This window comes from Lactuca saligna, chromosome 9 (assembly GCF_052625555.1).
Source record: "Lactuca saligna cultivar CGN05327 chromosome 9, ASM5262555v1, whole genome shotgun sequence".
NCBI lineage: Eukaryota > Viridiplantae > Streptophyta > Magnoliopsida > Asterales > Asteraceae > Lactuca > Lactuca saligna.
The window spans coordinates 44743147-44770498 of NC_136425.1; the positions used below are offsets into that span (position 1 = coordinate 44743147).

General features: G+C 33.9%; 2 protein-coding genes and 2 long non-coding RNA genes across 6 annotated transcripts; 2 read left to right on the forward strand and 2 right to left on the reverse strand.

Annotated features, from left to right (window-relative positions):
* The first annotated feature begins 15234 nt into the window (after positions 1-15234).
* LOC145014532 (uncharacterized) lies at positions 15235-16836 on the forward strand. Its single transcript, XR_013665552.1, has 3 exons — positions 15235-15346; positions 16219-16275; positions 16671-16836. It is a non-coding gene; the product is annotated as an uncharacterized LOC145014532 (long non-coding RNA).
* A 2170-nt stretch (positions 16837-19006) lies between these two features.
* LOC145018778 (uncharacterized) lies at positions 19007-20638 on the reverse strand. The gene is made up of 3 exons (XR_013667159.1): positions 20500-20638; positions 20036-20102; positions 19007-19317 (listed from the first exon to the last, which is right to left on the reverse strand). It is a non-coding gene; the product is annotated as an uncharacterized LOC145018778 (long non-coding RNA).
* A 1649-nt stretch (positions 20639-22287) lies between these two features.
* Positions 22288-23286, forward strand: LOC145013999 (uncharacterized). The gene has a single exon (XM_078972348.1). The coding sequence runs from the start codon at positions 22394-22396 to the stop codon at positions 23090-23092; it is 699 nt and encodes a 232-aa protein (XP_078828474.1). The 5' UTR covers positions 22288-22393; the 3' UTR covers positions 23093-23286.
* Positions 23287-24298: 1012 nt separating this feature from the next.
* Positions 24299-27121, reverse strand: LOC145015275 (Acyl-CoA N-acyltransferases (NAT) superfamily protein). 3 transcript variants are annotated; one of them, XM_078973727.1, is made up of 4 exons: positions 26588-27119; positions 26359-26411; positions 26007-26174; positions 24299-24626 (listed from the first exon to the last, which is right to left on the reverse strand). In XM_078973727.1, exons 1-4 carry the CDS (start codon positions 26960-26962, stop codon positions 24404-24406), a joined length of 819 nt encoding a protein of 272 aa, XP_078829853.1. In that variant the 5' UTR covers positions 26963-27119; the 3' UTR covers positions 24299-24403. The 3 variants fall into 3 exon arrangements, with proteins under 3 accessions (XP_078829853.1, XP_078829855.1, XP_078829854.1); XM_078973729.1 differs by having other exon boundaries at positions 24525-24643; positions 26588-27121; XM_078973728.1 differs by lacking the exon at positions 24299-24626 and adding an exon at positions 25034-25284 and having other exon boundaries at positions 26588-27121.
* Positions 27122-27352: the final 231 nt, after the last annotated feature.

Sequence of the window (27352 nt, forward strand, 5' to 3'; positions counted from 1 at the left end):
CGTACACTAATCGTATTGTTAATACCAAATTGTGAGTTATTATAACCATGTTTGATGATCTAAGATTGTCTGAATACGACGTTCTTCAGGCGTTGGAATTGGTACGATATTTGTCACCCCAGGCCTATCGGCCTAACTGTAGCTAACAGTTTAGGTGATATAGATCTATACACAAGTGTCATGCTCTCCCTCCATGAGACTCTGGTAATAATTTCAGGTCTTTCATTGGTACTTAGATAAGTACTTGAAGTGTGTCTCACAAAGCTATATTAACAGTTACATGTAGAATAATGAAAATCCCTTTTGTAATGAATAAATTGTATGCATGTCTCATAAACTATAACTATTATAGTTTATATATTTGTTTACGTATTGTATCCCGAACTTAGTGAAATAGTACATATATTTCATAAACTATACATATTATAATTTAACTTGTATGTTCTGTTGAAATGAAAACCTTTGTGTTTTTAACCATTTTGTATTTTTATAATCATAAATCCGTGATAAAGATATTCCTTGAAATTTAGATATTTTTGTACAAATGGTAATAAAATAAGTTGCGAAAATATTCTTTTTGTTTAACGTGTTGAAATAATTTTTATACTTATATATAAGGCATAAATAAATAGGATTGAAAAAACAGTCGAATAAATGATTTTGCCTTAAGCCCACAACCAAACAAGGAACAGGAAATAAGGCGAAATTACCAATTCTAAGCCTATAGAATCTTAATTATATATATATATATATATATATATATATATATATATATATATATATATATATATATATATAGGTAAAAACAATGGTTGAAATAAATTTGAAATAGTTTAGATATTAACACAAGATTTCTTGTGTTTTACTTGTACCCCCCCCCCCCCTAAAACAATGAAAAATCGTGAAAACTGTTGGATTAGTGTCTAAGTCCATAACTATTTTGGTATGTACTTGACCCGATGGTGCATGGTCCTTTTGGGTTGCCTTCACCAAAGCAACTTGATAGGATGAATTATGGAGAGAAAGGATTAAATATGATTTATTAATATATTATGGGAATAATATATTAAAAGAGAAATCATATTGTTTAATTAATATTAGTCAATAATTAATTGGTAATTAGTTTTGTGACTAAAAGAGATTAATTAAACTTAAGGGACTGGAATTGTAATTATAAGATAATTGCAATTTGGGCCATGGATTGCCTTGTATTAAGGGATGGACGAATTCTAATGGGAAACCCATAAGGAAATCGTCCATGGGCTTAATAAAAGGAGTCTATGGGTTGCTTAGGGCTTAAGCATCCAAATTAGGGTTTCCTTGTTAGATAACCCTAATAGCCCAACTATATAAAGACCCCTTAAGGCTCAAAAACGTGGCTAATGTTCTTGTAAGGGTTTACACATGTTTTTGGCAGCCTCTAACCTCTCTCCTCTTCATCCTCTTGCTTATGGTGTTTGTGAGCCATTAGAGGAGTGACACTTGTGACTCTAAGCCTTCCAAAGTCAAATCAAGGAGGAATTGGGATTGTTATTGCTACATAACAATCAAGGTATGATCTTAAACCTAATTACATATTAATATGATTGCTTGTATGTTAGAATTAGGGTTTATAGTCTTGGATTCATAGCATGTACAATAGAGAAACCTAGATCCAAGCAGTAGGGATATGAATTCACCTCGAGTGTGTGTTTTTAGTTGGTTACAACGTGGTTGCGATGATCAGCAGGTTAGAACACGCGAATATGGTCGAAATCCTAATTTGTTTTACATATGTAATATAGGTGCAAATTAGATATCTAGTAATTTAAAATTTAAGTGTTAAATAACACTAGTCTTTGTAAAAAAAACTTACCAAATTAATTCCTAAGAATTAATTAATAGGCTGGTTCTTCCTAGGAAATGGATGAATGTTTGAAGTGTTCTCGAATGAAATATGAAGATTTGAAGACAATATCGGAAACTGCTTGAAGATAAGAAGATTTGCCTATGAGTTTTGAGAGAAAAGTGGGGAGTTTTCGTAGTGAAAATTTGAGAATGAGGAGAGGATTTCACTTTGTGTGTGTGTGTGTCTATATATATATATATATATATATATATATATATATATATATATATATATATATATAAAATTGGAAATAAAATTGATTTGATAGGTGCATTGGGAAGTGTAATTATCTAATTGGAATGTGTGTCATCACTTGAAAATGGAGTTATAGGCCTATTCATTCAACCGAGAGGTATGATTTCGGTCCAAAAAGGCAACCAAGAACTCAAGGTATTTGGTCTTCGAAAGTTCTCGGTCTCATGGGATCTCGACTGAAGAGTGATCTCGGTGGGGAAGGTTCTCGGTGGCGATAATTTTTGATTTCCGAAAACCAAATACTCCTATGGTGGGGTATAAACTCATTGTTTATTGAATAAATTTCTTAGCCATTGAAATCTTTGACTTATATTAGATGTAATTGACTTACTTTTGACTTTGGTTTAATTTGTTTGACTTTTATTGACCCAAAATAACCAGTTGTTACACATAACATACACGGGCCGACATTGGTGCCTTCGACCCGTTCAAACCAGGAGGAAACCCACCTCAAATGTCAAATGATAATTGAAAATGTCTCTGCCCAGGATAACTCTACTCACTCCCTGAACCAAAGCAACCCCTTAGATACCATTTCACGGTCATAACCCTTTAAGGTCAACTATGGTCAAATTCAAGTCTAGGTCAAAGTCAAAGTCAACGCTCCGAGTTGACACAACTTGTCGAGTTTACTCCTCAACTCACCGAGTTCCCATAAATCATAGAATTGTGAAATCGGGATCCAACTCGTCGAGTTTTCCTCCAACTCGTCGAGTTCCTCCTTAACAGAAGTGGGACTTTCCTTGTACAACTCGTCGAGTACCCCTGTGGACTCGTCGAGTTCCTACTTTTTCAACAGAATCGGGAACATTCCAAACCAACTCACCGAGTTCCCCTATGAACTCGTCAAGTTCATAAGTTTGTCAACCCTTATTAATGCATTAAGCCCTTATTCTTCAAATCCAGACCCGCATTCTAGATCCGGACCGAAAATTCATCTAGGAGGGTAAAGTTTCCAACTTTACACATTAAAACCCACTATAGAATAAATAAGCTCCTACCTTAACTCCAAAAGGCCAAGTTCTTGATCCAAAAAAACCCAAAGCTATAAGATAGACCATGAGGTCTTAGAACTGGACTCTATGTGACATTCCCATTTTCAAGGTCAGAAAAAGACCGATTTTGTTTATGCTTTATAAAAATCAGAGTACCTCTTTTAATAAAAATGTTGTGGAATTTATTCCCAGTAAAACATAATAAACATGTTATCAAATCATTTCCGAAGAAAAGTATTTTTATTCATTTTAAAACATTTGGGATGTCATCGTCAATACAGAAACATAAGCATAAACAAAACTTACATTCATTATCACTAGTGATTTATATCTCCTTAATCTCTCAGTGTAATGTTGATGGGTTTTAGGTAAAACAAATAAACTAGAAAAACAATTCCTAAGTTCACATGCAACTATTTTGGATCTATGTTTTATCTATTGAACATACAACTTTGAATTGCAAAACAAGAACCCTAGAGGAGAGAGGCTATAATCGAATTCTACAAACTAGGGTTTAGTAATTACATACCTTTCAATTGTTATAGTAAACAATTGATGATTCCCTTGATCTTGATCTTGATCTTCTTGGAAGCTTAGCACCACAAGTGTAATGCCTCTAATGGAATCACACCCAAACTAGCAAGAAGGAAATTAGAGGAGAGATGGAAGAGGGAGTATGCAAAATTTCGGCCCTTAGGGTTTCTTCCAAAGAAAAGAGTGACCAAAACATGAACTAGGAGGCTCCTTATATAGCTGAGGGATCTAGGGTTTAGGGGAAACCCTAGTTATCCTTTGCTTAGGGCCTAAGCAAACCCAAGGGCCTTATCCAAGCCCCTATGGACGAAATTATTAGGGTTTCCCCTAAAGATTTCGTCCACCCTTATCCAAGGGGGTTCTAGAGCCTTCCACTCAACTATTAGATAATTGCAAACTAGTCCCTGCACCTTATAATTAATTCTTTTAACCCCGAAATTAATTCTAATTAATTTCTGGCTAACAACTAATTAAACCAAATGATTTCTTATTAATATATCAATCTATATTAATAAAATCATTTATATTAATTTATTAATCTTATAATAAATTAATATCTCTCCTTTCATAATTTCCTTGTCCGGTTGCTAGGTTTGAGGGCAACCCAAAAGGACTGTGCTGCTATCAATTCAAGTACATACCAATTATAGTTATGGGCTTAGACACCTAATCCAACAAATGTGACTTCATATCAACACATGTGATATAAACAAAATGAGTGGGTCAGGTTGGGAAACCTGGTGAGTACATAGGGTTTTCAACCCACAATAAATAAGTTTATTAACTTTATCAAACCAAACAAACCTGATTACCCGTTCCCGTTATCCTTACTTTACGTCCCTAAAACATCTAACACAAGGGACCTAGTCTAAGGACTTTCATCGGGGTGAAAACACATGCTTCGGGGGTTCCTTAGCAATTCATGTCAAATAAGGCAACCATGTGGGGGATGGAGTACTACTGGTGAGCACACAATTCAAATAAACACCTACAGGTTGCAAGCATGCCAGCGTTCCACTAGATTGTCTAGAATATTCTGTGGTCGTCATCTATACTCCGCTAGATGATTGGATCATCAATAACATCTATATTGAGGCCTCTCATTATTTTATTTGGTCACACAACAACTATTACATCTACCCATGCTTTACCAAACACATTTTGTAGATATAAAACACATATACAATTTAAATCATTTAAAACATGTATAAAAATATTTCACTCAGCATGGACAACAAGTATTCAAACAATATGCACACATAGCATGCAATTTATATTAAATACTTGATATCTATGTTTAAGATGAAAAAGAACATGCACTCACTTGAAAAGGTGGTGATTCAGAACTCAGACAACGCTTCGTTTCTTAAAAATAATTTCCTTTGACGAAACCTAATATTATTACCATTAGAGTTTACTATATTATTCGTTGAGACTAATTAATAGTCTAGCTATTATTACTATTATATAAGCGTTAAACAATACTTATATAACCCATAATAATAGCCCAAATACTTATTATAACTTCCTAATAACTTTATTATAATTAAATAAAAGTTATATTAAAAATAGTGAAGGTATAGCTCACTTACAGCGAATTTTATAGAAAACTGGGCTTTGCTTGGAGCAGCGTTCCTGAGCTAAAAAGCTCTTCTTCTCGGAGCCGTAAAGCACTCGGGGGCTTCCGCCTCGTGCTAGGGAGGTTCCCTAGGCTTTTCGGGAGGTTTCGGGGTTAGAAAGAGGTTCTAGAGAGAGAAGGAGTAAAGAGAAGAAAGAATGGGAAAGGTGTGAAGAAAATGAGGGTGGGAGAGGTTCTATTTATAGGGTGAAATATGGCTGAACTTGGTGCCACATGTCACCATCTGGTGACAAGACTTGGAGAGAAAGCAATGGCCAAGATTGTGCCACGTCACCCATTTTCGCACAATAAACTTCCGACTTCTAAAATCCGTAACTTTAACATACGAGCTCCGTTTTGACGTTCTTTATATCCACGCGTAAGTGTGCATGCAACCCTAAATAAACCTTGGATCTATGTTTGTCTAAATACATGCAAAATAATAATTTTCCAAGGTTTATAACCTATCTAACATGGAATGGGGAACATTTATACATAAAAGAGTTAGAAGAGATTACATAACTTTTGGTGAGTTTGGTTCTAAGGAGTTTGAGGGCCAAGCACCAATAGTGTGAATGCCTCAAATGGAATCACAAACACCACAAACTCTTGGAAAACTTTGAGAGAGTATACACCCTTGTATAAAATCGGCCACACACAAGCACACACACACTAGTTCACTAGTTTTTTCTTAGGCTCCATTTCATGCTCCATAAGCATGCTTATATAGTGTGCATGGTTAGGGTGAAACCCTAATAACCCATGTCTTTTCCTTTCCAAGGATCCATGGGTTAAAAGCTCCATGGATCATCCATGGACTTCCACATAAGCCTAGCCCATTAACAAATGAGTATTAGCCCACACTATATAAAACAAATAACCCATAATCTAATTAGTCTTCCTTTTAATCTCTAAATTAATTCATAATTAATTTAAGACTAAAACTAATTAAATAACGTAACTTCATATTAATATATTATAACTCATAATATATTAATAAACATATGTGTATAACTCTCATAAAATTATCCATAATAGTTTGGATGAGATGCAACCCAAATGGACCATGACGGTCGGGTCAAGTATATACCAAATAAGTTATGGACTTAGACACCTTATCCAAAAGACTCCCACTTGGATAAGTCTAATAACTGTATTTGCCTATAACTTCAGGAACCAACCAGCAATCGTAGCTCTCGAAAACTCCCTCGAACTATGAAGACTTTGTTGAACTATGAAGCGACATTTTAGATAAGTGATCACATAATCCTCTGTTCTCATGATATCAGCCGGACAAACACATGGAACTATGTCTTGCTTATTGTCTAGTAGTTGTTTCTCGATTTTCCGATTTGTTTGACGAAGAACTTCACTGAACACATCGGTTTAGTTCTAACCAGGCCTGGTACATGGGTCAACACAAAATCATTGAGTGGCCTAGATATCGCTTCTATTTCTAGAAGGAACAGATAAACTTCGACTGATATGCTTGTTCTACTACTTATTGAATTGTACACAAAGGCACGTTTTATAACATCAAGTTACTGATGTGTTTACGTGCAATCAATGCACAACCAACTCATAGGTAACAACTCATATCTCTAGGTTTAAAGATTTATATGATGTTATCGTCTCACGATCACTCGAGATAAATTCCATGAAGTGATACAAGTGAGCGTGGGTTTATACCAATACTCATAACTTATGAGTACTCATGAATGTTGCAGCAACCATTGCCATGTCTAAACACCTTTAAGGCATCTACAAACCTAATTCATGACAATCTTGATTCATACCTACTTCCGACGTATGATCGATTGTGGAGGTTTGAATAAATTAATTATTCTGGAAGTCAAAACATGCAAAACTGAAACAATAGTAAATAATTGACAATGATAGTAACACTTTACTCATAAATAAATCACAAATTTTATTCATCATCAAACGTCGATTACATTTTACAAGTTTCAAGAAAACTATCTAATCTGTAAAACTAATATCGTCCCTCAGCCCGATGCGTCTTGCATGCTGAAAATGCTTAACCCTTGTCAGTCCCTTCGTAAGGGGATCTGCAGGATTCTCATCTGACGATATCCTCCTTGTCACAAGGAGTCCTTCTTCAATCTTGTGTCTTATGAAGTGATATTTTCTATCAATGTGTCGAGATCTGCCATGATCTCTTGGTTCCTTGGCTAAGGTAACCGCACCATTATTGTCACAGAAAATCTCTATAGGTTCCTTAATAGCTGGTACAACTCCAAGGTCTCCGATGAATTTCTTTAGCCATATCGCCTCCTTTGTTGCTTCACTCGCTGCTATATACTCTGATTCACAAGTCGAATCAGCCACCGTCTCCTTCTTGGAACTCTTCCAAGAAATTGCCCCTCCATTTAAGGTAAAGATCCACCCCGACTGAGAGCGGAAATTATCCCTATCAGTCTGAAAACCAGCATCACTATACCCTAATACTCTCAAGTCATCACTGCCACCAATGGTAAGGACCCAATCCTTAGTCCTTCGTAGGTACTTGAGAATGTTCTTTACCGCTGTCCAATGAGCCTTGCCAGGGTTCCCCTGATACATACTGACCATGCTCAAAGCAAATGTCACATCAGGATGGGTACAAGTCATAGCATACATGATCGAGCCAACTGCGGAAGCATACGGTAATTGGCTCATCTCAGCTATCTCTGCCTCTGTACTCGGACTCTGAGTCTTACTCAGCTTGGTATTGCTTTGGATCGGTAAATCTCCTTTCTTGGAATTCTCCATGTTGAACCTTTTCAACACCTTATCCAAGTAGATACTATGACTAAGTCCAATTAGTCTTCTACTCCTTTCTCTTAATATCCTTATCCCTAGGACATAGGTAGCCTCCCCTAGGTCCTTCATAGCAAAGCACTTCCCAAGCCAGGACTTAACCTCCTGCAAGGTTGGGATGTCATTTCCTATGAGTAGTATGTCATCCACATACAGTACCAAGAAGCTAACTATACTCCCACTAGCTCTGACATACACGCAAGACTCATCTTCGCTTCTCAAGAAGCCAAACTCTTTTACCTTCTCATCAAAACAAAGATTCCAGCTAAGAGATGCTTGTTTTAATCCATAAATGGATTTCTCAAGCTTGCATACTCTATTAGGGTACTCTGCACTGACAAAACCCTCTAGCTGATTCATGTACACATCCTTAGCCAACTTTCCGTTAAGGAAAGCGGTTTTGACATCCATTTGCCATATTTCATAATCATGAAATGCTTCAATGGCTAACATAACCCTAATAGACTTAATCTTTGCTACCGGCGAGAAGGTTTCATCATAATCAATACCTTGAGTTTGAGTAAAACCCTTCGCAACCAGTCGAGCCTTATAAGTATGCACTTTTCCTTCCATGTCTGTCTTCTTCTTGAAGATCCATTTGCACCCGACTGTTTTACGGCTTGGTACATTGTCAACCAAGTTCCAAACTTGATTGTCATACATGGACTGTAACTCGCTGTCCATAGCCTCCTTCCATTTAGCATACTCCGGGCCTGCCATGGCTTCCTTAACACTGCTAGGTTCATCCAAATTTACCAGTGTACTATCACTGATGAACGTATCACCTTTCGTAGTAATATGAAAACCATAATAAAACGAAGGTGTGTTCCTAACCCGTGTAGAACGCCGCGGAGGTACAGACTCGTCAGCTGGATCAACAGGAGTTTCCTCCTCAGGTTGATTGCTAGTGTCTGAGGTTCCTTCACCAATTGATTCTCGAATTTCTTCAAGATCAATCTGCCTCCCACTGTCTCCTTGGCTTATAAATTCTTTCTCGCGAAAGACTCCTCTTCTAGCTACAAAGACCACATTCTCAGTGGGTCTGTAGAAGAGGTAACCGAAGGCTTTCTGAGGGTAGCCGATGAAAATACACCTTTCACTTCGGGGTTCAAGCTTATCATGAGTTTCACGCCTCATGAAAGCTTCGCAACCCCAAATTTTGATGTGGTCCAAATTGGGAACCTTCCCAGTCCACATCTCATGAGGTGTTTTGGTAACCTTCTTTGTAGGGACTAGATTAAGGATATGGGCGGCAGTCTCTAAGGCATACCCCCAAAAAGAGATTGGTAACGAAACTCGACTCATCATAGAGCGAACCATGTCCAACAAGGTTCGATTACGCCTCTCAGCTACACCATTCAGCTGTGGTGTCCTGGGAGGAGTCAATTGTGAGACAATCCCACACTCCTTAAGATAGTCAAGGAACTCGGTGCTAAGATACTCACCACCTCGATCGGATCGAAGCATCTTAATGTTCCTGCCCAATTGATTTTCTACTTCCTGTTTGAATTCCTTAAACCTTTCAAAGGTTTCGGACTTATGTTTGATTAAGTAGACATACCCATATCTACTAAAATCATCAATAAAAGTCACATAATACCGATTAGCATCCCTTGTGGTGGTTTTGAATGGTCCACATACATCAGTATGTATTAGGTCCAACAAACCCTCACCCCTCTCACAAGTTCCAGTGAAGGGTGATTTTGTCATCTTTCCAAGTAGACAAGATTCACAATTATCATCCGATTTAAGGTCAAATGATTCCAAGACTCCACTCTTTTGGAGTTGGCCTATGCGTTTCTTGTTTACATGTCCAAGACGATAATGCCACAATGATGCTCTATCTAGGCTAGTAGAAGAATCAATATACAACACATTATTTCCTAAGTTGTCTACAATCGACACAGTTTCATACACACTATCACAAGGTAATGCTTTAAAATAAAACACATTTTTAAAGAAAGCATCAATACCACCACATTCATTATCAAACGAAAAGGTAAAACCTTGTTTGTACAAAGCATGAAAAGAAATAATATTCCTCACCGTTTCAGACGAGTACACACATTTATTCAAATCTAATTTTAACCCATTATTAAGCAACAAAGTATAAACTCCAATCTTGGAAACAGGTGAAACCTTCCTATTCCCCATGATTAAGTTTATCTTCCCGTGCTCCACATCCTCACTTCTTCTTAGGCCCTACAAATCAGAACATATGTGAATACCACATCCTGTATCAAGCACCCAAGAGTTAGAGTATGTTGAGTAATTAGACAATATAGTGTAAATACCTGCATGGGTGGGTTTCACTTTCCCATCCTTTAGATCCTGCAAGTACTTAGGACAGTTTCGCTTCCAGTGTGCCTTTTCATGGCAATAAAAGCATTCAACATCCTTGGGAATGGCAGAAGGAGTGGCAGAACCGCTCTTGGTCTTTGATGAGGAGCCTTCAAGAGACTTCCCTTGGTACCCTTCGAAGGGTGCTTCCTCTTCTTCCCTTTGCCTTGCCCAATAGCTAAAACAGGGGTAGATGTTGGAGTAGGAGTAGTAGAGGTAACAACCGCCTTACCCTAAATACCGGATTCCGCGGTCTTCAAGAGTCCTTGAAGCTTGCTGAGGGTAACTTCCTCCTTGTTCATATGATATGTCATTCGAAAATGATCATAACAAGAAGGCAAGGAGTGCAAAATGATGTCAATTGCCAACTCCTCAGGGATGTTAACGTTCAGCTTCAGCAAACGGTCCACATACCTTTGCATCTTTTGCATGTGGCCCGTGACGGATTCACCGTCCTTCATGCGGGTAGTTATTATGGAGGAGATTATTTCATACCGCTCCTGAAGAGCACTCTGATGGTACCTTTCCATCAGATCTTGGTGCATCTCAAAAGGGTAGAAATCTTCATATGACTTTTGAAGCTCGGCTGTCATCGTGGCCATCATGATACATGCCACCTTAGTAACATCTCTCTCATAAGTCCTGAATTCAGCGATCTCCTCAGGAGTAGCAGTAGACTCATCAAGTTCTTTTAACTCCTTATCAAGGACATATTCCTTGTCCTCGTAATGAGTAACCATCCTGATGTTCCTAATCCAATCCATGAAGTTGGAACCATCAAAGATGACCCTCCCACAAAGATTCATGAGAGAGAAAGAACCAGTTGGGTTAGAGCCTGAAGCATTAGTGTTGGAAGACATCTGAAAAGAGAGTAAGTTTCGATTAGATATTTATAGGATCCTTAATAAGACACCCAAATGTAATATTAAGGCTAGGATCCGATCACAATATATTACACTTAGAAGAGGGATGTCGTAATCTAAGTAATAATATATTTGAAAGGTAGGTGAATGACGATTCACCAATTTCCACCATGAAAACGAAATGATTTATTAGGTTTAATTGGATTTGAAATTCCTAGATTCTTTTGAGATTCATTGAACTTTTCAATGTCATGTTTCAATCTCGATTGTGCCCTTCAAGTTTTGTGACTGGGATGCCGAGGATCACAAAACAAGGTGTGAATAACTATGCTAATTCACTTGGTACCCTTAATATTATCACCTAATCAATGTGTCGGTTAACCACACACGCTCCATTGATCTATGACAAACATTAATTCACCCTTCGTGATCCTTACTAGTCCTAGTTAGTGTGCCGGTTAACCACACACGCTCCACCAACGACTTGGTAAGGTACAAAGTGTGAATTCCATGGACTGACACCATGTTCACATTTTTCCTAAAATAACTAAGATTGGGAATTAAAAGAGTTTAGTTATTTTATAATATTCATTATACTTTTAATGAGGATTTAAAGTCATTGTTCTACCCGTTCGGCTAACGACCCTCCACCGATCAAGCAAGCGGTGGGTGAGAGTATACACCCATTAAGTCGCCATTTTATAGGCAACAACCTTATACCCACCTTATAGACCGGCTTCGTGAATGAGGCCTACTAACGGTAAAACGACTTATTCTTATACATATATATAATAATTAACCATTAATGTTATAAATAGTATAAGGGTTGAATTTTAACTATTAAAACTCTAAGGGTTGGAATTAAAGTTTATTAAAGTGTGTGAAACTTTACAAATTCCAAAACTTGAGGGCAAGTTTTGTAACTTTGCAAAACTCTTCATTTCATAACTTATGAATTAAAGGTTCATAAAAATGAAGACTCTTCATTTTCATGTAACTTATGTGTTTTAAGTGTGTGTTAAATAAGAGTGACCTTTGGAAATCCATAACTTGAGGACAAATTATGGACTCCATTAAAACACATAAATGATCAAGAATTAATTCTAAACAATTCAGCTAATAATTCCTATCATTTTCTAAATTCACAAGAACATGAACATGATCATCAAAAATTCAAGAATTATATGAACACATAAAATCATGGAATTTTGATATATGCTATTGTAAATGGATAGAACAACCATTACACCAACTAAAATAAGTTTTATAACACCAAAACAGTTTAGGGTAATGTTTCTAGTCCATTTCCAGCAGCAAAAGTCGAAAAACTGCACTCTTTCGATCCTACTCGTCGAGTGCATGAACTGACTCGTCGAGTAGGTTGAAGTTTGCCTTGGACTCGTCGAGTCCCCCCAATGGACTCGGCGAGTCCACCATGTAGACAGCAACGATTTCGACTTTTTTCACAATTTTGCATCAAGTATCAAACAAGCAAACCTGGGCTCTGATACCACTGTTGGGTTTTGAGCAATCTAACACTTCCTAAGTGTGCATGCAACCCTAAATAAACCTTGGATCTATGTTTGTCTAAATACATGAAAAATAATAATTTTCCAAGGTTTATAACCTATCTAACATGGCATGGGGAACATTTATACATAAAAGAGTTAGAAGAGATTACATAACTTTTGGTGAGTTTGGTTCTAAGGAGTTTGAGGGCCAAGCACCAATAGTGTGAATGCCTCAAATGGAATCACAAACACCACAAACTCTTGGAAAACTTTGAGAGAGTATACACCCTTGTATAAAATCGGCCACACACAAGCACACACACACTAGTTCACTAGTTTTTTCTTAGGCTCCATTTCATGCTCCATAAGCATGCTTATATAGTGTGCATGGTTAGGGTGAAACCCTAATAACCCATGTCTTTTCCTTTCCAAGGATCCATGGGTTAAAAGCTCCATGGATCATCCATGGACTTCCACATAAGCCTAGCCCATTAACAAATGAGTATTAGCCCACACTATATAAAACAAATAGCCCATAATCTAATTAGTCTTCCTTTTAATCTCTAAATTAATTCATAATTAATTTAAGACTAAAACTAATTAAATAACGTAACTTCATATTAATATATTATAACTCATAATATATTAATAAACATATGTGTATAACTCTCATAAAATTATCCATAATAGTTTGGATGAGATGCAACCCAAATGGACCATGCCGGTTGGGTCAAGTATATACCAAATAAGTTATGGACTTAGACACCTTATCCAACAACTTCATCGTTATAACTCGAATTTCGGTGTTCTTTATATGTACAGAACACTTGAGATGTATTATACAACTTGGTTAAGATTATTTATTCTAAATAATCTTTTGTAGAAAAATTGTTTTCCACCCCTATTATCTTTAAATTAACCAGCCCGGATCTACGAACGTTACACTCTATGGACTAAATGATCACGTAAAGTCTTAAAGTTTATCTACATGCATGGCCGTAGAAGCTTCAAAAGACCAAAATGATGGTCTAAATGTTGAATGGGGCTTCCATGGCCATAAAGTTGGCACATTTATGCCATGAAACCCTTCAAGACCCTAGATCTGAAGTGTTATCCACTTGGGTCGTCCATGTCCCAATAATCATATCATTTGGACCAAAACAAGCAAGATAACCCCAAAAAGGAGATCTAAACAACTACAAAGCAAGGTTCAAGCTCTATACCAACAAAATGTCATGGATGAGGCAAGGTTTCTACATCTACAAACTCCTTCTTGTGTCGTTAAGCTTTTCCTTCTTCCAATGGCTTTAATGCACACACTAAGACACTTAGAATGGCTCACAAACACTCACAATAACATTAGGGTTTCGAGATTTAGGGTTTGGGACTTGGAGGCTGGCAATGAGGCCAACATGAAAGATTTAAGGTGTTTAAATATGGTGTAAACCCCGAAAACTAGGGTTTCATCCCGCTAGCCTACTTGTTGAGTTTAGGCATCCCAACTTGTCAAATAAGTTACTTAAATTACATGACCGTTATGATCTCCACTCAACAAGTTTGGGGCTCCTAACTCGTCAAGTTTCTCTATAAAATTGAATAAATTTAAGTTAAAACGTACTAGGAACCAGATGTTACAATTGCATAAATAAATTAGTTTCAAAATTACACCAAACATCATTCGAGACTGTTACGAGGTTCCGTTTTAGACTGTTTTACATATTCTGGATAAATTCTTTGTATTTGAGACTAGTTCTTTGTATTATGGAATACATAATTCATTCCGGAGTGTGTAGCAAACTGTTACTATTAACCTAGCTATTTTTTTGGTTTTATCACATTTGATCCGTACAATTAGTATCCTTTTATTTTATACCTTATTAATATATATATATATATATATATATATATATATATATATATATATATATATATATATATATATATATATATATATATATATATCCCCTAATATAATAAATAAGAACATTTTTGCCAAGTGGCATTCTCTTAACCCGTCCAATCCGATTTTTCCCGCTTCTATTATCATCCTGAATTCCCTATATTGCCCATATATGATCAAGTCAACTCTGTACACTGTCCACGAAAACTAATTATTCAATACTCATCGGTTTATTCCACAAATTACTCATTCCTTTAATTTTGCCTTCATGATTTTGGAAACCAAGTACTAATTCAAATTTGAAACCCCCAAATATCGCAAGGAAATCCAAATCAACGATTTTGGAGGAAATTAAATCATCTCTAAATCAACTCTTATAAACTATGGTTGTGCACTTTCTTCTTCTACTTGAATGGTATTTTATGGAAAAAATAGAAGCCACGGTACAAATGTCATGTTTTGGAACTTGTTTTAAGACTGCCATAGACTGACGCCTCGAAGCACATTCGTTTCAATATTCCATTTCGAGTGGTTTACTGATTTCACATTTCCGATTTCAGATTTGTTCTTCTGCACCTTTCAGAATGATGACGACGTTTGCTAATAATATTTCAGAGAACGGGTAAACAATTCCACTTATGATCGCTCTGTAAATCAGTTCTAGAGTTCGTTACGTAGTTGTTTGATGATTTGATCGAATTGTTCTAAATATACCATGCCGATGCTCACTAACATGGTTCCTTTTGCACATAATTTTAATTTTGAATCGAGGAATTGTTGGTTGATTTGTGATTAATTAACATGAGAATTATGTTCGATTATTAGGTCCGATTCACTTTATATGAGGATGTAATCATGTTAACGATTCATCTAATAACATGGAGAATTCGAGATTAGCATCCAATTTTTCCTTCTCATATTGAGCGATTTAACGATTATAATGGATCGAATTTAGCTGATGAAACCTTCTTCCATGTGTAACAATGCTCCTAGGCTTTACTAGATTTGAACATATAGATCATTTTTACATTTTTCGTGTTGTGGTTCCAATTTGGTGGTGTTTGGATACAAATGATTACGATATTGATCTTCTGGTTATATGGCTCTGAATAATTGCATTTGAACTAACCAATAACAAAACCGAGTAATGAGTAATGAGATAAACATAGCTTTACCTACTCAAATTTGAATTTAATCAAGTGAAATCTAAAACAAAATCATCTCCAAATCAATTCTTATAAACTGTGGTTGTGCACTTTCTTCTTCAACTTCATTGCTATGAAACCTCATTAATTTCTGTTTTTTTTTTCTCCCCTCTTCCACGACTCCTAATTTCCACAGGTACTTTCTGTTATAGTTCATCATATAAATCTTCTCGATTGATATTGTTTATGTTCATTATCTACGTTTCAGTTTATTTATCTATTTGATTCCTATAGTCATCATTAAATAGGGTTCTAAGATCTCTTCATCTTTAATTTTGGTTTTTTGCAGGTGCCACAGCTCGAAGACTCAAACTACAAAAATACTTGAAGTTGTTGTTTCACGATTGTAAGTTTTTTCAATTGGGTTCTCTACTATAGTTTACATATACAATTATCCATTGAGCATGTAAGCAATTCCCATCGATTTTTATTAGCTTTGATTGCACATAAATTTTAGTAGTTTGTTTTTATAGGTTTGACTTTTTATATTTTGATTTCTAAGGTTTGACTTTTTAAATTTTGATTTCTCATCTTTGGATTTTTTTTTCTGATTCCCCGACTACATCTATAAATCTGCCACAGATGTTGGATATTGCAAAGCAATAATGCCTATGGGACGTTTGTATCATGTAATATGTATTATCCGACCATAATTAAGTGTATTAATTGTTGTTTTTATTGCAAGATTAATTTGCTTGAGTTACAGGTAAGGACTGAGAAGAGTTTGACTTTTTTATGTAGTTAGTGTTGGAGCATGGTGTTCTCAACTGCATTTAGACATGGCGATTTTCAACGCTGCGAATCCAAGACTCCAAGTGTATATTGGAAGATTTAGTTAGTAAATCATAAATAGTATTATTCTGATCCGTAATATCTTTGGTAGTGTTTGGCAATTGGCATGATGAAATAGGAGACAAAATGGAATTGTTCATTCCATTTGAATGGAAATACATTATATTTTTCCAAAAAAAATGTTTGTTTTACATTATGAAATGGAATGGACCATTCCATAAAGAATATGATTCCTTTCATTAAGCTAATTTTCATTCCCTTCCATGATGGAATAGAATGAAAGAACATAAAATAAACCAGATTCTTTTTTTGGTCTTTCCAAAACCAACCATATTCAATCAACGTAATACACAATATTCAATAGATGGATATTGTTGGACATTTATAATTAATTATCATCCAAAGAATGTTCATAAACATTTTGCAAATTATCTTAACATCTATATATATATATATATATATATATATATATATATATATATATATATATATATATATATATATATATATATATATATATTAAAATTAGAAATTTGTTTTTTCATATAATTAAAAACATTGACCGATGGTAGGGGTTTGTTTTTCTTTTCCTAAATCTTTTTTTATTCGTATTAAATGCCAACATTTAATTGACAATTTTATATAAATCAAAGAATTAATATTTGGTACAACTATTGTAGAATTAATATTCTTTCATCAACGAGCTTTTAACCGTTTTTCTTGATTTTATAAAAAATCCATTTAAAAATCGCAACATAAATGGAGATCACATTAAATCCACACAAGGGAATAGTAAAATTGTCTTAAGTTTTCCTACCTGATAGTTAGTCAAAATGGCGGAATACTGATAAACCCATAAAATTGTGTATGGAGAAATTTTATTGTGTACGAATCAATTCCCTTTAAAAAAAATTGATATTATCTCAAAGAGAATCATAGATGCAAAAAAATATTACTAGAAGTCTTTGCATACGATTAATGGCTATGTTTTTCTTGTTATTTACGTTATTTTAATTGATTAACTGTGTGGTACACGGGTTATAACCTAGTATATATATATATATATACACTAGGTTATAACCCGTGTACTACACGGGTGGTTGGCTATTATAAACAAAATAGATATTATAAAAATCGTAATCATTAATCATACATATGCAAATAGTTGTTTTTATATATAATTTGATGTTTTGTCCGAAAGTCTATCATTGTGTGTTTTAATTAATATGTAAAATAGTTTCAAAATATAAAACTATATTCTTTAAATATTAATGATATAATAATAATCATGTGGTAAAATAAAATATAAAATCTAATAGGCAAGAAAATATAAGAAACATACATGAGCACAAATTGAAAAAATTAAATTACAAATTAAAATAACTCCGATCAAATTGGAAAAATTCTATTGAAACTTTATATTTTCAAATACGAATGAAAATAACTCGTGCAATGCGGATATAAATGATTAGTTTTATTTACATAAATACTTTCCAAGCGGTAATTAATTTTTTTACATGTCTTTTTTTTACCATGTTGTTGAAGTGTTACATAAACATTTGTCCTTTTTTGCCACATTGTTGAAGTGTTAAAGAAACATGAATGCATCAAAACAACAGAAAAATTCTATAAAATTATCTTACACAATTATTCAAACACTCCTAGAAAATTTGCTCAAATTCGTACTTATTATTTTAAATGTCATCGAACCAAATCTTGTTTTATCAAACAACTTCATGTTCATCAAAATGATAAGTAGGTTGCATTGAAGGATACTTGATCTTATGTATCACGACTTGATAAAAAAGAAATTTATTTTACACAAAATAATAATGTAATTCTATATAATTAAGTACTTTGAAGTATTTGCTTAAAACATATTAGGATTAAATTATCACTCAATATTTTCTTTAATCTTCAAAATATCATAAATAAATATTATATTAACTATGATTACAATAATATATTTTTTTGATTGAAATGATTTAAGTTATATACATGTAAATACACCTTTGAGACTTAATTTTTATGGTCATAAACTTTGTCGATTAGATAATATGACTGTTCTAATAATTGGTTGAAAAAACTAATTATTGAACAAAAGTCTTTAGGCTTCAAATACACCACTACATATTAATGAAATTGGCATATATCAATAACCTTTATTTTCAGTTTTTTAAGAGCTTAGGAAATTATTTACCACATAACTAATATGCAGTTTACAATGATATAAATCTATCATAGTTCATATATGTCATTACTACAGAAGATACACAAACACAAAGAAGTAATAAGTACTATAATTATAAATCGACTTTAACGAATAAAAGTAAACAATATTAAAATACTAAAAGCAACTATAGCAAATCAAAGAGTATGTAGCAGAGATGAACCCACAACTAACCGGTAATATGAAGAAAAAAATAAATCTTTGTTGTCTAATAGACAAAAAAGAAGCATTTGGAGAGAGAACGACTTCATTAAATCAAGACAATCACAATAATACAAATGCCAATGTGGGGTCCGAATGCAACAACATACTAAAAAGGCTTCTAGGATCCATGTGACAGTTAAACAATTTAAGAAGCTCTTGGACCTGTAGGAAGTGAAAACAACACCAAAATGTTAACATGATGCCACACGAAAGAAACAAAACTCACAGAACCATACTCCATTCTATTACAACACCATATTTTATGATTTACTAAATTATAGGATTGTGCTTTCAAATGTTATTTTATTAGGTCATTATACTTTAAAAAAAGCTACCCAATTATAACATTATATATTCAAAGCATAATGCTTTAATACGCAAAAGATGTAGTGGTATAAAGAAAGAAAAGTAGAGTGTTATGAAATGAAAGTAAATAAAAGTAATGGCTATTCATTTCATTTAGACCAATATAGTCTGTTACTTGTCCCACCATATTTCCGAACTATAGGTTAGGACTTATAGCATCTTACTTTCAAACATAAGGTGTTATAGCATCCTATTTTCTATTGTCTTGGTTGGATTTCACAGTACAAGTAATATAACATCTTAGTTATAAAAAAGGCACCAAGAAACTGATGTAACGGAAAGTACATTTATATTTCTTGCACTTAGCCCCTAATTGGGCTAAATGAAAGAAATATAAATATTGTTCCTATTTTTCACACGTATACACATTGTCATAGCCACACAATAATATACAACAGAAGCATATACTTTGTGTGTATATGTGTGTGCAATAGATCATTCATACCTCTAAACACTCATTGGTAGAGGGAAAACTGAAAATAAAAAATACCAATATATTAGATATCGTTCATACCTTTGGGGCAAGTGGTGGTTCATTATTGCAAATGTGTTGTTGGATCACCGTCATGTCGATCTCTTGTCTGCAATGTTTCACAAATTACAGCTCATGAATTACAATATAAATTTAAAAAAGATACTATATCTATAATAAATTTTATCATCATAGAAACAGGATCCATAAAAAAATAAATATCAAATACACTTCATGGTTGAGTAGCTTGAGTAGCTTAAGGACAGATGTTGGGTATTGGGCAATGGAGGAGCCGAGCCAGGAGACCTTTAGCTATTAACTTCAAGGGCATTTTCGGAAAATATACATTCAGAAATAATGATTCAAGAAGGATTACTAACATGATATTGTTTATTATATGGAGGATAAAGGATCTATTTTTGTTTCCAAAAGGAATATATACTCTTCAATTAAACAAAAATTCAAATAAAAAAAACTTTTTTGATTATAAATATAAGGCCGCTTACTTGAAAACCCCCAAAGGCCATGAAATTGTTTCAACTCTTAAAATCCCAATTTGTTAGAGTGAGAGAGAGACCGTAAAAGAGGCTTAAAAACACTTCCTCTTGCAAGTTTTAAACCTGCGATAACACAAAGAATGAAGTATTTCTAAATAATTGCCTAATTTTATTTTTCCACCACAAGCATGACAAAACAACTTTATGAACCTGTGTAAACATTTCTTTTGCAACATTAATTTGACTTTTTGACCTAAAGCAAATTGCTTTAATTTAGTTGATGAATAAAATACATATATAACATATAACACTTTAAAAGAACATTTATAGATATTGAATTACCAATGAAAGATTATGGTTAAAACATTTGCACAAAATCAAACCCAATATCGTCACAACTACGATTTTGTGCATTAATACATATTTTTGTTAGGTGGAACCAAGAACAATCAACTATGGGAATAGATGAGTCCATCTCCTTTTCTGTTATAAATTCTATGTTCCCTAGATGAAGAATTTTAATCGAAATTCGGGAAAAGTAAAACAGAAAAAACCTACATGATGTTTCACGTAGGTGACGGTAGGGGTGTCTTGGTGGGGCTACGACAATGTGTGCCTGTGACAGTGATGATATGCCGATGCAATGATTAGGTCGTGAGGTTGCGAACTTGCGATGGTCCAATTGGAAACTCCGAACTCTAAAAGGTGATGACATAGTCGAATTTCTAGAGTTTTCAGAGAGATGGGGAGAGAGTAAATTAATGGGTGTATCAGAAGAGACGGAGGACGTAGTGGGAGACGAAAACAAAGAGAATAAGGCGATGATTGTTGATTTCAAATTTCGATCTTGATTTTTTGGTATTTACTGCAAATATTAGGTTGAAGACAATTGAAGATTAACAGATTCTTTGATATATAGCCTATTTACTGCAAATATGATTAAATTAAATTGATATATAGCCTATTTTAGAGGATAGTAGATGGGCGGGAAAACATCAAAATATATTAACCAAAATATTACACGTGGCAAAATATAAGCTTAGAAAATGACATGTGGCATGTGTAAAGAGGTTTTTATTAGAAGAGAAGAGAAGATATATATATATATATATATATATATATATATATATATATATATATATATATATATATATATATATATATATATATTGCAACGAACCCTAATCATATTTAGATACTGTTTTTTTCTAGACTTTATATATAATTTGTTTATTTATTTATTTATTTAACAGAAAAAATAAATATCAATATATTTTATGAAAAGTTATACTATAATATGAAAGTAGTTGTCAAAACTTTAAAAATTAAAAAATATAAAATATTACAAAACATTTTTGTTATAAAAATTTTTATCGTTATTTTTTTTTTTTAAATACATATGAGAAAATTCTATATATTTTATAGTTTCGGACTAACGAAGTTGTGCTTAACTACATATGTGAAAAGTTTACTATCTTTTATAATTTTGAAAAATGACTACTTATATGAGTTGGTTTAATAAACTTAAAAAGATTAATCATCGAAGAAGCTGTAAGTAAAAGTATTTTATCAAATAAAAATGTGTGGAAAAATAATATACCATTTGAAGATGCTCCTTAAAAACAAAAAATAATGGGAAATGTTTAAAGATAATTTGCAACTAAATTGATTCTAATTTACGCGAATACTATTTCAATTCAGTTATATTTTATTAAGTAAAATAAATATTCTTATTTTAAAATTTTATATGTATGCATTAATTAAAATTATAATATATTGTTAATTCGAAATCGATGTTTTATTTTTTTATCAAACCAGAAACCCTTCCAAATATATGTTCTTCCATTTTCTCCTCTCCGCCCCTCAAAACCTCTGTCAACGCACACAAAAACACTAAATTTACATGCATTCAGAAACCCTAATTCCCGATTCGACTCCTACCACCACCAATGATCATGATCATGAACATGATCACGAAAGCAAAAGCAACAGCAACATCGACGTTCTAAATTCATATTCCACCGCAGACGATCATCCCGAATACAACGACGATGAAAACTCCCAAATTCACGATGAGTTTGACCATGAAGATGAAGAAAACGAGATCGCCTTAGATGCTGAACCAGACGCCGGGGGTGGTTACGATAACAACCCGCCGGACTCGTTCTGGGTTAGCAACAACAAAGTAACAGACTGGTTGGACAACCACACGTACATCGAACGCAAAGCTTCGGTGAAATTGGTGCAGGCTGCGAGAAAATTCGATCAGACTAAAACTCGGTCTAATCAGCGATCCGTTTCCTTTAACCAGAAACCTCAGGCGACCATCATCGGGTTCCGGCAAAAACCGCCGGCGCATAACGCCGATGGGAAAGCCAAACAGAACGATCGGCAGGATAACCCTCGGTTTTCTAAGAACCGGTCGTTGCCGGGGAAAAGCTTTTTTCAGCAGGTGGCTGAACCGAGGTCTCCGAGGGTGTCTTGTATTGGTCGGGTCGGTTCAATGAGAGGTCGTGCTAGGAGGACCGGGTTTTGGAAGACTGTGAAGATGGCTTTCTTGAGCAAGGTCCGGTCGAATAAGCTCTCGAGAAAAGATCTTTGATGCCGACGTCGGCCGGTGGAGTTGGTGGCGTGACGCCGGCGAATGAGTAAGAGCTGTTAAGCCGCCAACGATCGAGATTAGCGATAAGACCACGTTTTGTTTTTTTGAATTTTTTGCTATTTATGTTTTTTATTAATTTTTTGCTATTTTATTTTTTATGTACATGTAATGTGATATATTCTCTGATTTGAATTTGTTTTGGTGTTGATGTAAAGTTGTAAACATAATTTGAATTAGTCAAAGAAATATTGCAACAATCAAAACACGTAAAACTATGATTCAATATGTAAAATATAATTTACTTGGTCTTAATTAGAAGAAAACAAATATTACTTATATATAAAAAAAAATTGTAAGCTTAACGAAATCATTTCTATTTTTACTGAAAGATCCAAAATAAAAACAATTTTATTTAGTTTTTTAACAAAACGAGTCCAAATTATAACTATTTAAATTATTGATGTTACGTGTGGGTCCATAAGTGCCGAGTCGATGGCTACAATTGAGGAGTTGGTGCCTTCGTTTTTTGGCCTTTCTGCATATAATTATTTGAATTGTATACATATAATATTAATTTTGTCATTGTTCATCATCACAATAATATAAAAACAAACAATACTATACCTTTTTTTGCTTAAAACTCTATTGATTATTAACAACTAACTCACCTACAAAATTTATTAAAAACTTATTTTACTAAGTTTTATTTTAATCCACAATTGATATTTGTTGCACCTAGAGTTTATTCATGACTTGCGCATGGTTATGCTCTTAATGTGGAAATTTTTTATTGAACCTAGCAACATGTTAAAATAAAAAAATTAGCAAAAAAAAAAAAAAAAAAGTTTTGGTTTTGTCATCATTTGGTTCCGAAATAATAAACTATCAGAGATAGAGTAGAACATTTCTATTAGGGTAAGGTATTTTCCCATAAAAGATTTCATTAGCATAATTGAGAATGTATACATGTTATAATGACACATGGGCCTGACTAACTGGGCTCAACAAAGCTGCATAAGTGGACTAAGCAATATGCAAACTAATATACCCTAATAGAGAGATGATTAGGTCTTCGATACCATATAAGGATAGGTATTTTTTTTATGAATGATTTCATTAGCATAATTGAGAATATATATCGATTACAATGAGACATGATTCTGACTAACTGGTCTATATAAAGATGTACAAATAGGCTAAGCAATATACAAAATAATTTGCACTAATGATTTCAACTTTGAAGAGCATATTATCGAAGATTTTAAGGATGATCTAAAAATTAAAGTGATCAAGGATATATAGGTATTGTTCTCATATTGTGTTACATTGTTTGATCAAAAGAACTCGGCGTCTCCTTCCTATCCAACTTGAGGACCATAAAGGGTCACCTGACACCATTCTATATCCTGCATTCGTGTACAATTTTCGAGCACCCCAATCATCTTCATAAGCTCTCAACACCAGATACTTGTATCCCCAAATAGTAGCCAACATTTCGCATGCCTTGAGCAATATACTTGCAACTTTTTTGCGTCTATCAATAATCAAGGTCTTGTAAAATATTTGTGAATATACATTGGTGAAAGGTAAGCTACATCTAGTGAACATGTTTTAATGTTTTGATGTGTGAAAATGATGAGTTATTCATTAAAATGATCATAATTTGTATCATAACTGGTGTGAAATATACTCACCTGACCATACTTTTGTATTTAGTTACATAATGACCACCTAAATAGCTTAAAACATCCCATGAATTCACAAGGTTAATTACATTCTGACAAAGAAAAACATTTTATTGTAAAAAAACATCGTTAATTTTAGCTGCGAATTAGCAAATAGACTCAAATTGGCGAATATTTCGCATGTAAACTCAAAAACTCAAAATTTTCAAACTTCACGAAGCTAAATATTTATGACGAACAACAACAAAATAAAATGTGGTTGAAACAGGTATGATGTAAGATCTCAACAAAGACAATTAAATGTTATTTTTTTCATCAGCTTCCATGTTTAGAAAGTACTTTTAATGGAATTTTAACCAGCAACTTAAATTTTGTAAATGGAAAAGTATGCACAGTTGTGTAAAACTCGTTGAGGTGTCTGATTACTCCTCCGAATACGCACCACTCAGCCCCTTTACAAGGCGAGTTGCAGAATCCTGAGTACTTCCTGATCGACCCCTTACTGAACTGAACAGTGTTGTAAAACTCAGTCAACTCGATGATTAATATGTATAATATACTTAATGATTTATTATTTAACATACACACATGTGATTATTACTACGTATGTATCTTAAATTTTCAGCAATTATTCATGAAATAAGATTATTATGTGTTTTTATGTTTTTGTGTATTCACGTGTATCTAATTTTGTTATACATTTCAATCAACTTTTGATTTTAACTTATGATTTTGACATATATAATTTCCCTAAAACTATTTCTACATGAATTACCGGATCCGAGTACTCCCTAAGTACTCCCGGATACTCGCTACTCGGTAGTTGGCCGTAATCGGCTGAACAGGTATCGAGTAACGAGTTTTACAACCTTGAGTATGCAAATTAGTCATTTCAACTAGACCTTATATTTGCTTAAGTTTTTCATAAATATTTATTTGGACTCTTTTTTACTTGGGAGTATTTGGGAATTTGATTATATTCTCTACTACGCGGCTAAAGTCAGCAAAATTTTGTTTTGTAATAACAGGTCTGTTGTGTTAGAAAAAAAAATCAACCCTACGAATTTACATGGTTTTTAGCGATTTAGATGGTTATTTTGTGATAAAAAAAAAAAAATGATCACGTAAGGATATAACAATATGCGTTCATTTTAGTAAATAGCTCTAAAATGATACATATTAAATCAATTATATTTGTGATAAAGCATGCACTAAAGATTATTGCATACCTGAAATCACGTAACACTGCAATTCCGGACACGTAAAGATATTCGTCTGCCCCGGATAGATACCCAAGAACTGATTCATCCCTGAAAACCGTAACATCCACGACTCCTACTAATTGTTGTCTATCCCCAATTTCACTTGTCATCGTTTCCGCAACCAAACATGCGTATCTAACATCAAAATTCATTTGAAATTTGATTAATGAATCGGATAAAATTTCATTTTAGACTTTTAAGGGTTAAATTAATTCATTATCACTTCAAACACATAATCATTTGAGCATGTAAAATGGACATGTTGGTGAATCTTAAACAAATACTTATTTATAAATATAAACGTGAAAGAAAAACTCACCTATCAGGTGGTGAATTTTTTAGTCTGTAAAGTAGTCCTGCAAGAACCTCCGCCTGAATTTTAATACAATATTAATAATGTTCAAATTTTGTTTTGTTCGAATACAAATCAGATTATGATATCGATTCTCTTTTTCCGTTTGAAACCAACGAACCCTAAAGACTAATGAGTAATGACCCGGAAAAATGTACAACACGTATTACATAAAGTACAAGTCCTTAAAGCATACCTGAAAGAACTGGAAGAACACGTCATTAAATAAAATAACTGGTTCATAAAAAGCCTCAGCTTGAATATTGGCCACACTCCTCATTTCATGATCCTCTTCAACCATCTTCCTCACTTTCCATCCATACCCTTCTACTAAATTACCAAAATGCCCCTTCCCACCACCATCAGCCACCTGTTCTTGAAGTTCCTGACTAGAAGGTGATACAGAAGAACAATGGCAAAGGTGCTTACTTTTGTTGACTTTCTGCATAAACAAGAATCTGGGGTGAAAAATATTGAATCTTGAAGGTGGGGTTGAATTGAAACTCCATGGGAAGTGAGAGAAGAACTCCATGGAGATTGTGAAGGTGTTTAAATGGTGTAAAACAACCATTGTTTTGGCTTTAATTTTACTCAAATCGGAAGCTTCTCTTTCTTTTCATGTCTTTAATAGCTTGAATGCTATTTGTTGAATGTGTTTCTCTCGTTTGAGCTTTTTACACATGTTATAATTATTTTTGCTCTGTAAAATATTAGTGCATATTTTGGATAAAGTATCTTTCACATGTAAAATGTAAATCATTGTGACCACTTGCACACACTTCACTAAAATCTTTTACATACACACCCCCTTAAAATTAATGACAATATCTTTATAACCCTCGTGTTCCAAAATTTGGCACCCGACTTTGTTTGAGAAAGACCTCCATTTGTGTACATATATATTTTTTACTTTCAGTTCTACAGTTTATCCTTTGGTATTGTTGATATTTACTTTCGGTTC

Bases quoted from the DNA above. Each gene is read 5' to 3' on its own strand.
- LOC145013999 (XM_078972348.1), top strand. From the start codon at position 22,394: ATGCATTCAGAAACCCTAATTCCCGATTCGACTCCTACCACCACCAAT.
- LOC145015275 (XM_078973727.1), bottom strand. From the start codon at position 26,962: ATGGTTGTTTTACACCATTTAAACACCTTCACAATCTCCATGGAGTTC. The intron at 26,175-26,358 runs GTGAGTTTTTCT...TTTTGATGTTAG, and splicing joins AAAAATTCACCACCTGATAG to ATACGCATGTTTGGTTGCGG. The intron at 24,627-26,006 runs GTATGCAATAAT...GATTATTGATAG, and splicing joins GCAGTGTTACGTGATTTCAG to ACGCAAAAAAGTTGCAAGTA.